Source organism: Brachypodium distachyon, chromosome 5, assembly GCF_000005505.3.
Source record: "Brachypodium distachyon strain Bd21 chromosome 5, Brachypodium_distachyon_v3.0, whole genome shotgun sequence".
Lineage (NCBI taxonomy): Eukaryota > Viridiplantae > Streptophyta > Magnoliopsida > Poales > Poaceae > Brachypodium > Brachypodium distachyon.
In genome coordinates, this window is record NC_016135.3 from 20,120,172 (window position 1) to 20,132,367 (window position 12,196).

General features: G+C 46.2%; 1 protein-coding gene across 1 annotated transcript; it reads left to right on the forward strand.

The window, feature by feature from the left end:
• Window positions 1-9,352: 9,352 nt before the first annotated feature.
• LOC100841187 (transcription factor LAF1) lies at window positions 9,353-12,190 on the forward strand. Its single transcript, XM_003580167.4, has 3 exons — window positions 9,353-9,784; window positions 10,124-10,253; window positions 11,314-12,190. The coding sequence occupies exons 1-3, from the start codon at window positions 9,649-9,651 to the stop codon at window positions 11,903-11,905; spliced, it is 858 nt and encodes a 285-aa protein (XP_003580215.1). The 5' UTR covers window positions 9,353-9,648; the 3' UTR covers window positions 11,906-12,190.
• The last annotated feature ends 6 nt before the right edge of the window (window positions 12,191-12,196 follow it).

The following is a 12,196-nucleotide window of genomic DNA, read 5'->3' on the forward strand; positions in this document are numbered from 1 at the left end:
ATGATTGAAGCAGCATCAGTAACGATCCAATCCCTTACCCGACCGTTACTGATGAGTATAGACTATATAAAGGAACACTTAGAAAATTTTAGGGTTATTCCGCCCGCACGTCCTCAATACACCAGAGTGACCAGCAGTTGGGCTAAACCCTAGCTTCGGCGAAGCCCTGCCGGATTTTCACGCCGCCGCCGTCCCCGAGCCCGCGCTGCCCCGAGCCCGCGCCGTCGTCTCCCTCCTCCCGCTGCCGTCCCCGAGCCCGTGCCGTCGTCCGGTCCCGAGCTCGTGCCGTCGTCTCCTCCTCTGGCCGTCGTCCCTGAGCCCACTTCGTCGTTCCCGAGCCTGACCCCGAGCCCGACGCCGCTGCCCGACCCCGCGCCGTCTTCCTCCGTGACGACCCGACCCCACGCCGTTTTCCTCCGACCCGAGGTGCGTGTGCTCCGCTCTGCATGCCTCTGCTGTTAGGGTTAGGGTTAGGGTTAGGGTTAGTTGTTGTCAAATTAGTTGCTGTCAAAATTAGTTGCTGTCAAATTAGTTGCTACTACCTCTGTTCCATAATTCTTGTCGAAATATTGCATGTATCTAGACGCTTTTTAAGAATAGATACATCCATTTTTAGGCAAATTTGAGACAAGAATTATGGAACGGAGGGAGTATCAAATTAGTTGCTGTCAAAATTAGTTGCTATCAAATTAGCTAGAATTTGATATACATGCTGTTTATATTTGTTTAATTGGGGTTAGGATTTAATTAGGTTTTGATTTTATGTGTTTTATATGCTATATATACATCCTGTTCAAAGATCGGTTGTTTGAAAGCTATTCCATGTATATGTGTTATTGTAATTAATTCTTTTATGACATTACTATATTGACGTTGTTTGAAAGCTATTCCATGTATATGGGCTATTCCATGTTGTTTATATGCTATATAAATGTTGTTTATATGCTATATACATGCTGTATATGATTTTAGCTAGGTGTGATGATTTTTTGCTTTGGAAAGGTCTTCATTTATGTGAATTGTGGGCCCGACCATCGTGTCGGGTCATTGGAGAAGGGGCCGGCCATTGTGCCGAGGGGGTACATATGCAGGTGGGTTTTTTATGCAGGGTTCGAGCTCCTGGTAGACAAAATTTGCTAGTTTTTTAGCATAGGTCATGCCGAAATTTTTGGCCGATATATATTTGATGGTTTTGATGACATAGGTACGAAATGGGCAAGAGTAGGCAGAAATCAGTTCTTGAGGATGTAGCTCCTGAGGAGGTGTATCATATCGATGAAGAGTCTTCATCGGGAGAGCAAATTGCCAGCTCTGGCGGCGATCCTAGCTCTGGCGATCATAGCTCTCGTTCAGAAGAGCAAGACAACGAGCGACGGGTGAAAGAGAGTAACCCGCAGCCAACTGCTTTTACGGCTCAGAAGCCAAGGAAAAAGACGCCGAGGGGGAGTCACAACTTGAAAGAGTTTTGCTACGTGGTCACCCGACATTCTGACAGAGGCCGCCCGGAGTCGCCTGAGAGGGCACAGAAGGCCTTCGCAACCACCTGTGGAGCCATTGCACGTAAATATTGCAAGATCACCGACGAGTGGAATGACATCTCCTAAGTCGTTAGAAACACATGCATGGCGGACGTTGAAAGGAGGTTCCAAGTCAGTGACGAGTGGCACGAGCGATTCTGAGGGTCCATCAACATAGCATTGCGGAATGGTCTTGCTACTTGGAAAACCACCGCTAGAAAGTGGATGGACAAACCCTATGCCATCATCAAGAAGAAATGGCCATCGATAACTGATGAGGCCGAATGGGAAAAATTCAAAAAGGAATCGTCTGACCCTGCCTTCATTGCGAAGAGTGAACGTATGAGGGCGTTGCGCGCGAAGGTGCCGTTGAACCACATGCTAGGGAGTGCAGGGAAAGAGGGGAAGAGGAAGGTCTGGCGCAAACAGGACCGAATTCTCGAGGCGGCAGGCAAGGTGCCTCCAGTGCATAACATTCTGGAGGATAAACGTGCTAAAGAATATGCACGTCAGCACATGACACCAGAGGAGTGGGCGGGCATTGAGCCAATGCAGCCGCTTGATAAAAATTGTACGGTAAGGGTTCACGTGCATTAATTTGTTTTCGGCATTAATTATGACACTCATGATCCATATATACTCACGTTGGTCCTGTCTTATATGATAACAGGAAAATGCCCACAAATGGGAGGAGAGCAAGAGGTCCCAAACATCCGCCGGCTCCATGCAAAGCAAGAGGTGGGAGTCGGCTGTGACCGCCGTCTTGCAAAAGGCTGAGCACACGGCCCGTGTATTAGGGGAAGGCGAAGGGGCTTGCTGCGATGATTATTTCTCGCCTGCTCCAAAGCGAATAAGGGTCCAGAAAAAGCTCCCTGTTTCTGCTGAAATAATAAAACAAGCTAAGGCAGAGGCGTGAGAGCAGGCATCTATGGTGTGTCAAGAGGTGTCAAGAGAATATGCAGTGCAAGCCGTCCATCACTTGGTGTCGGCATTGGCCAAAGACCGCCCCGCCCTTGACGCCATACTCGGGGGAGGAGTGGACGGTTTGAGGAACCTCTTTCCTCCTCTTCCTCCTCTTCCCCCGCGAAAGAGCACCCCGCTGAAGAGCAGCGCCGCCTCCGACACACGTATGGAAGACGATGACACCTACACCCCAGGTTACAGCCCGGCTCCTAGCATGGACAACCCCCCCCCCGCTAGCCAACCGGACCCAAGCGAGGGCATCTGGGATAACAATTCGGGTCCGAGCGACAACATCCTTGTAAGCATACTATTCAAACTCTTTTTCACTACTTACCTTCATGAATAAAGATCTTACACACATATGCCTTCTTTTTGTTACGTGCAGGCACTGGTAAAGTGTCGACAAGCCTAGGAAGCCTGTAGGCACCATTGGCCGCCTGATGCCCAGACAATCACCGCCACTGGTGCACGGCATTCTTATGAACGACACACAAGTGAGTGTGATGGTGGACTCCGTCGTCGAGGAGCATCGTGATTATGCTATCCCGCTACCTCCAGAGGAAGGCGTGGATATCCTAGGCGGTTGTCCAAACTACCGCATAATGTGGCCTAAGAGCTTGGTATCTCTCTACAACCAGCGCCGGCCCTCTTTGACTCCATCTCCCTCCGCCCACAAAGGTACTTCTCAATCGCCGCTTGGCCTTTCCCCTAGGATACTGCCTCCTGTCGATGCCGGCGGAGATGAAGAGCGGGCAATGTCGTTGCCTCCACAGCTTAAAGATAGCCAGACCACAGGATCGGCACAGGCTGGAAGCGTCCCTCCTACCTTTTTTCTCTTGGGTGCCGCTGGGTCCATGGGTGGCCGCAAGATCAATGACAAGTACAAGGCAGAGGAGCAAAAGGATTGGGACAATAAGAGGAGGCATAAAAAGAGGAGGCGCGGCGGCAAGACCAGCAAGGACTCCTCGAATGTCAACCAAGATGAGATGCACTATGTGCCTGACATAATTGGAGTGTGGGAAGACAATAGGCCTGACATTCTCATGAAAAACCCCCGTCAAGGCCAGAGATTCGAAGACGGATCCTATTTCATGGCTAGGGAGTTTGACCGGGTGCTTATTTACTATCCTAGAAGACCGATGCTCACCGAAGCTTTCCTGCGTGCCGTGTCGAGAGAGATGCAAAAGCTTCATTAGTTCTGTATGCAAGCATCAGCTGGTTCTCAACAACATGCCCAACAAATCAATGTTCGAATCCCACGAGACTATGGCTTCTTTGACCAAGAAACTGGGGGCATTCCTTTGGTGTGGAGTTCAACGAACTGTTCCACCTCTTCAACTGCCAAAAGCTTGATATCAACCTCTTAAGGCTGTGGTCTACCTACCAAATAAGGGAAATGCGGCAAATGGAGGTCAAAAAAGTAGCCATTCTAAACCCTGCGGTGTTCAACTACGGTGACATCGGTCTAGAGTCAGAAAAGGATCACTCAAGAACCCTGGCGTCTAAATACTTGATGGCATGTATGGAGAAATACGCTGACCACGACTTTATCCTCTTTTTCCTTAATTTGGAGTAAGTTGAATTTTATATATGGAACCGTTTGTTTTTTCTAATTCAGTCTTTCTTATACACCCTTAGTTACTAAAGTTTGTTTCTTTTGAAAACAGAGACCATTGGGTGACACTACTCATTTGTTTGCCTTGGTCCGCGGTATATTATTTCGATTCACTACTTCCGAAGAAGGGTGTTCGAGGTCGCTACTGGAAACCCATCAAATCACTCATTAACACTGCCTGGAATGTTGCGAGCAAGGAAAAACTAGTTGGTAAAGGCTATAAAGACGAGCCTCACCACAACCACCGGTTTCCTTGCCAGCAACAGCTGTCCGGCACTGTGTACTGTGGGTACTACTGCTGTCACATCCTTATGGAGAATGCCAGCATGTTCAAATCTGAGTGAAAGGGATCAATCGCGGCTGTGAAAGAGTACTGCAGCCCCAAATGACAATGGTACACCGACCTAAATGGATTGTGTATAACATTGAAAGGGAGTTCGGCCATCTCATCAACAATGAGGTCATCAAGTTTAGTGGGGACTTCTACGAACGCGTGGAACAAGTGGTTACTAAGGTTCACCCACAATAGCTTCAAACTTGATTTTGCTACGAAATTTTGACACTTTATAATCAATGTCGTGAAGTAAGATACATTTGTATGCTTTATATGCTTTAAATGATGCGGCTTTATATACATTTGTATGCTTTAAATGATGTGGTTGTGGTTTTAATTCGAAATATATGTGCTGTGCTGTGTATTTTCTGTGTATTCGAAATATATGTGCTGTGTATAAATGCTGTGTATTTTCTGTAATTTTAATTATTATTTTAATTACTGAAAATGTATCAGTGTCGGTCACTAGCCCGGCACTGATGGGACAAAGATACCCATCAGTAACGGTCGGGCCGCCCGTCACTAATGATTGATACATGAGATAGCCATCATTACTGATAAGAAGTTAGTTACGGCGGCCAAACCGATGCTGTTTTTCGACCGCTACGTAACCGTTTCTCTGGCAGTGGATGCATGTCCGCTGTTGCATGGGAGGCTACGGCCGCGTGCGCGAGGAAGTCGCGGCAGTGGCTGCTTCGATTCAGCAGCATAACAAATCCAAGAAGCTGATCGCTTCTGGATAGTACTACTTTCCGTGATTTGTCAATCACATGGTGATTTCGCCGGCAAGCGATGCGGAGTTAAAACCAGGAGCTTGCCACGGATCGATTTTGAGGCAGCGGATTGACCTCAGCACGGGCGACGAACCGGTACCTTAGGGTACCCTCCCAGGCACCGTAGAATCGCACCTCAAAATTTGTCCCCCAAACACACAGAGATAGATGTTGACTCGTTCTGAAGTGACCCGCGGCACAATCATACCAGTACTCCGTATCACTTTGGATCAGGTTCATCTGCGTTAGTGTTTGGAAATTTTAAGAAAGGAAAGTACGGACTAGATAGCTATGTGTATTCTTTATAGTGTTTGCAAAAAAAAAGGTTTTAATCGCAAAAGTACCTTTTTATGTTAAATGGAATGTCTATGTGTAAGTCAGTCTATATGCTCACCTGCCACCCACTGCATAATTCCATTAAGAACACTAAGTCTGAGTTGTTTTCCTTGAAATATGGAGTTAATTATCACCAAGTGGTTTGGAAAAGGCTGTCCTTTTTCAGGGAAAATTCCTCAAGGTTGTCCTTGTCAGTGAGCTTTATTTCTCCGTCTCCCTGCGTCAAGGTCTGTGTACTTGCTGCTAGCTTGATACGCCATCAATAAGTAAACTCTTGCGAAAATACCCCTAAAATTGAGTTCTTTTAGATTTTCAGATTGATGAGAACCTCGCTACTGTCAGATTGACGAGAATCAAGCCACTGCCATGTGATTAGTAAAAGTGGTTGTGCTAACTTATACTCCTTGTATGTAGATGCTTTATTTTTTGCGCTGCCATGTTTAGGAGATACAGTTTTTACGGAACTTTTTCGACTGGAAAATGGTTTTCGTGGGATGCTTTTCCCTTTTCCGTGAGGGTACACGTGCATCGATCTCTGGTGACGTGTGTGCGCCACGAGGTCGGGTGGACGCAGATAAATCGCGAGAAGGACGAGCAACGGTCACGTCAACGGAAGCCAACAAATGAACACGCACGCCCAGCTAGGACCCCATCTCCATGCATGATCGCGATGCATCTGTCCACGCTCGTCATGCAGTACAAGCTGCTCTAAAATGATGACGATGATGAGGGCGTTACTATCATTCAGCTACTGCCACAGTACTGCTGCACAGTAGATGCCGCCTGTGTCGACGCTTTGTCCCCCTTCCCCTGGAAACAAAAATTCGTCTCGTTTTCCATGGGCCGGGGTTTCTGCACGGTGCAGTAGCCAGGACTGGAAGGCAAGGAACCCGAGGAATTAACAAGGCGCATGCCGAAGGCGCGCACGGAGGCCAGCCCCGGAAGCTGAGGCCGCGGACGCCGATCGCCCGCCATTTCTCATTGACCCCGCTTCGCCGCGGGGCAACGCCTCGAGAGGGCGCAGACGGGATCGCCATATTTTTGCGGCACGTGTGAGAACACCGGCGCATTCTTCATTTGCTGATCAAAACTCTCTAAACAAACTAACGAACCACCCGATCCGCGTTCCATATATACTACAAAAGAACGATATCACGAAGCTTAAAGTAAACGGGGCGATCAATCGAGCCAACGGGGCAGCGTTGAAACTATTGGGGATCATCGACCGACCCAGTTGCCAGATCGGCCGGCCGGGCAGCGTGTGGAACAACGCAAGAAAATGTGATGAGGTGTTGCCTGTCGTTAGGCTAAGTCTGCAGGGAGGGGATCTGGTCTGGACCCCGTGAATTATAACAAGAAACATGCTCCTCGTGCAAGGGTTATAAACTGATAATGGTGATCGTTTTTGTCTCTTGTGTTGCTGCACAGTCAGTAGTTGGTAATATAAGAATTGGGATTGCAACTTGAGCTTTCCTGCTCGGTCCTTTCAGACATGCAAAACTTGCATAAAGAGCTCAAGCGCCGTGTGTGCTCCAGAGGGACTTTTGACTCTTGTGACGCGTCAAGAAGTTGGAAGCTTGACGGCAGCAACCACCTAATGTGTTTCGAGTTTTCGACCAAGATGTACTATTCGAAATGGCTACCAGAACACATAAACAAATAATAAAATGGAATAAAGCACCGCGTCTTACGGGGGGGACTGAACAATACCGATGATAATACACTTGATTGCTCGATACCTTTCCTCTGCATTTTATATGTGTACGTTTAAACGGTGGACATGTGTACGTATCGTTTCTGTACATACCATCAGAAGAAATTTTCTTTATGTATTAATTATTTCGTTCCTACTCCTACAAAGTACAAACTGGTAAATTGACCTCTTATTATTAGTAGAGGTCACTGTTCACAAAATTATTTGAAATATCAGGACTCGAACACAAAAGTCATATTGTCCTGTAGGTACTAATTTTATTTTATAGAGTATGTGTAAGTACAATTTTCATGTGATAGATTAGAAGTAAGTAAGTATTTAACCATATCCTCTGTTCTTTTTTATTCCAAAAAAATTACTTGCCGAAACGTCCTATGAAAAGAAATGGAGAGAGTAGAACTTTCATGCTACAATGTAGGGTTATAGAAATATTCAGATTCATATTTCAAAATCAGGCTATGTAGAATATCGTATTGTCTTGTAGATTTTTTTTTTGTGGAGAATAGATGTCTCTACTTTTTTATAAGGTAAAATATAAGTAAAAATAGTTAATTGTCAATTATACCCTACATACCACTTCAGTGCAGGGCTGAGTCTACGCAACTGTACATAATGATTTGTTTTTTCAACTTTGGACAATGGCACCATAATGAGTCAAATTTAGACACCCTCTCCCTCGGGACATCACATAAGACTTCATCAATATTTACTCCCGAAATACCATGACCTCTAAGTTGTGGATGCGGGCGTGCATATGTATACATGATGGTACTGAATTAGGAATAACTACATGTGTCAACGTGCATTGGTGACAGAAATGGGTAAATGACACCAAAGTAGTACAAACGCAAAGACCTGCTACCTTGAAGGTTTTTAACTGATACCTACAAGTCCAAGACTAATGTGTTACAACCTGAAATTCACATATTTTGTCAAAGTAGTGATTTGGCCTTCATGTCATACAAGACATTTTTATGGCTCAAGTCCCTGCCTGTCCACTTGAATTATCTGTCATGCAGGCCGGAATCACTACTTGAGCCATCTATCAGCAGGGACGAGCTGCTTTTGAATTTTAAACTCAAATGGTCTCACAAATTAATCCAAACGTTTAAGAGTACAACCAACAAGACATCTTTAATTTATTGTAAATTGTTTGAAATTTTCTACAAAATTCAAAGTTCTTATTTGAATTTTGAAATTCAAATGACTAGCAATTTGACTCAAATTTTAACAGTACAATTACCAAGACATATGACTTTTTTTTGTGAAACTTTTGAAACTTTGATTCAAATTTGGTCTAGATACATTATCTAAATTTTAAAACTTAAACGTATGGGCATTTGATCTAAAATTTTAACAGTAAAATCAATAAACATCGATTATTTTCTTGAATATTTTGATATTTTATTTATAGAAACTTTTGCTAAGTTGGTTCAAATTTGGCCTAGATTTGTTATTTGAATTTTAAAACGCAAAGTGCTAAGCAATTTGAGGTCCAATTTGAATAGTAGAGTTAGAAAAACATCTTAAATTTCCAGTGAAGATTTTGATATTTTTTCAGGGAACTTCTAAAATTCTGCTCAAACTTGCCTGGGTCAAAGAATGGTTCAAGCCGATGGGCATGGACATATGGGCCTGAATAACTTATTTTACTAAATCTATGAATTTCATGTTTTTTGTTACTCGCCAGTTTCAGACTTGTGGATATTTGAACACTTGGGCTTGTGGGCTTTCTGTTACACAAGTGCTTGTATTATGTGGTTTGGCGTAATTTAGTGACTAGACTATGCACATTGGCGGCAGCATTCCAAGGTGCCAGATTGCATTAGTACGTACCTGAGCACTGATGGCCGTGCGGTCATCTGTTTCAGCGGGCAAGAGCTTTCGTTTGTTCATTTGCTCTTTCTTGCCCCCAGTCCAAGTTACCACCGCGGTCAGCTAAAGTTGTTGAACTCCATGGTTTACCTCCTACAACTCACAGGCTGTACAAACAGTATTTAAAGTGCAATTTGCAGAACCTATAATTGGATATCTCTTTTCCTCAAGAAATAATTGGATATCTCCAAGATGGATTTTCTTTCAACGCCTTTGGAAATATCATATCCAAAGAAACTGTACAAAATAACGAGCACTGCGGAAAACAATGGATATGCTATCTTCATTTTCTGATCAGGAAAAACAATTGGCGAGTAATCTTTGTTTATCGAACGACCCATCATTGAGCCTATAAAGTCTTACGCACAGCTCCCACGCCAACGCAGAGACCGACACAACAGTGCAGCAAGCTATTCGCAGCCCCCCTCTCTCCCAAAGCTAATTCCTACTCCCTTTCTTCCTTCCTTCCTAAACCGACATCGAGGAGAAAGCCCAAGGCATTTCTCCCTCCTCCTCCATTGATGGGGTGCAAGTCGTGCCAGAAGCCCAAGGCGCACCATCGGAAGGGCCTGTGGTCGCCGGAGGAGGACCAGAAGCTCCGCGACTACATCATCCGTTATGGCCATAGCTGCTGGAGCACCGTCCCCGTCAAGGCTGGTAAGAACCTCTATCGATGCTGCATTCAGAATTCCGTGAAGAACTCGTCGGGGGAATTGGACGGGGTTTTTCAAGTCTAATTGCATTGCAACGAGCTTTGAATTCTCGAAGCAAGAGAGTTGAATTCCAATTTCCAATTCCTCTGCCTGCTTGTCCGGGCTCTCGTGTTTCTGAAATGTATACCTTGGCTTTGTGGGAAGGGAAATTTCGGCAGACAACAACTGCTGACGAACCTCTTTAGCTTCTGCTGCTTGGTTGTTTGGGTTCAGCAAGATTTTGTCAAATGTACCTTGTGTTGTGGTGTTAACTTTATTTCCCCGTGGAATTCCGCGTCTGCAGGACTGCAGCGGAACGGCAAGAGCTGCAGGCTGAGATGGATCAACTACCTGAGGCCGGGGCTGAAGCACGGCATGTTCTCCCAGGAGGAAGAAGAGACCGTCATGAGCCTCCACGCCACACTGGGCAACAAGTAAGCACATCACCAGAATCCTCACCCACCTCACTTTCAGAACAAAGCAGATTGCTGACGAGTAAATTAAACGTCGCCATTAGCATGCGTGATTGAATCAATCAGATACTACTACTAGTATTTTGTAACTTCTCATCCCACTATTTATCTATTGTCATTTAAGGAGGGAAAAGGAGCATTTCTGCGCATGCTAGATGCTGCTACCTACTGCAGCTTGCGCAATTTTGCCAGTGTCACTGTGTCAGCATGGCACTGTCGTTAAGCTGGCAATTTGGGGTTCTGGGTAGTAAACAAAAACGTTTACCTAGTGAAAACAAAATTAAAATGCTGATGTCTGCACTGGAGACCGCTTTAGCCTTTAGGTGGTGGAGTTGATGCTGACGCCTGCGTTCCATATCGAGGCACTCGATTGTTTCTTTTTCGAGCGCTCGTTTGGTGATTGTGAACAAGTATCTTGCTTTCATTACTACCTACTAGAAAGTGGGCTGGGTCACGGTTAACCACTTTTTGCACAAAAGGAACGGCAAAACTTGTGTCTAATGTTTCCGTTCGCAATGAGGTTTAGCAGTTGCCTGTCGGTGCAAGCAAGCTAATATTGTCCCTCCCATTTCGTACGTCAATAGATATTCATAATACCGTCCTTAATTTTGATAATGAACGATGTGCGCAATTATGTATTATCGCGCTTGTACCCAGTCAACTATTTCAGAGCAATCATATTGAAACAGATGCTTTGACAATCCGAACGAAGCAGACATGTAGCACTGCTAAAATAATCGTAGGTTCTTTTATTGGAGTGACTGTACAATAACCCAGAATCAATAAAGAACCAGATGATTGTTATTTCTTGTCAACTTAAGCATATTGTACCCATACTGTTGCAAAGAGAAACGAGGCCAATCAATCAACTTGCCGATTCTAAAAGACAAGTAAAACTTTTAAAATGTATTGGCTGCTGACCAGCAAAACTAATAAATCACGCACGCAAAAATTCAGAGTCCAAATTATACTTGGGTGACTTGCTTCTCTAACCTGGTGAGTTTTTTTTCTTGTGGTGCAGATGGTCTCGGATAGCGCAGCATCTGCCAGGCCGGACCGACAACGAGGTGAAGAACTACTGGAACTCGTACCTGAAGAAGCGCGTGGAGGGCGCGCAGGCGGCACCAGCCAAATCCGCCGGCTCGGACTCGCCCCAGAGCCCGACGGCGGCGCTCAGCGAGAGCGGCGTTAAACGGCCGGAGAACTCCGGCTCGTCCGGGCCGCCGGAATCGTCGTCGGCCGACGACTCGAGCTGCCTCACGGGGCCCGCCGGCGCCGCCGCGGCCCTGATCCGGCCGCACGCGCCCGTGCTCCCCAAGGTCATGTTCGCGGACTGGCTCGACATGGACATGGACTACGGCACGGGCCTGATGGCGCCGGGCCTGGACGCGGGCTTCGGAGCGGGCCGGTGCAGCAGCCCGGCCCAGGGCGCCGCGAGCCAGCAGGGGTCCGTGCAGGTCGACGGCCCATCGTGCAGCGCCGTGGATTCCTTGCACGGGCTCGGCGGCGGCATCTGCTGGGACTTCGACGCGGCGGATCAGATGCACATGCAGAGCGGGGGAGGAGGGTTCTGCGACCTGCTCTCCATGAGCGAGTTCCTTGGGATCAACTAGGCCAGACCGATCGTTCTTCGCCGAGTGTGGATTCGTTGTTCGGTGTTGTAAATCGTGTGCCGTGATTGTGCAGTTTTAAGTTTAGCGTACGTGTAGCGAGCAAATTAAGCTTTTGTTCTTCGTAAATTTGTAGCCCGCTCTTTGTTCTGGAGGACGTACAGAAAGAATAACGGGAACAGAGCGCAAGGATTTCATGGTCCAGCACTTCCGACTGGATTTTCTTGTGTGACAGAGGGAGTAAAAGATATTTCAAACTAGTGCAAGTGGAATTATTACCATAACAAACTAAAT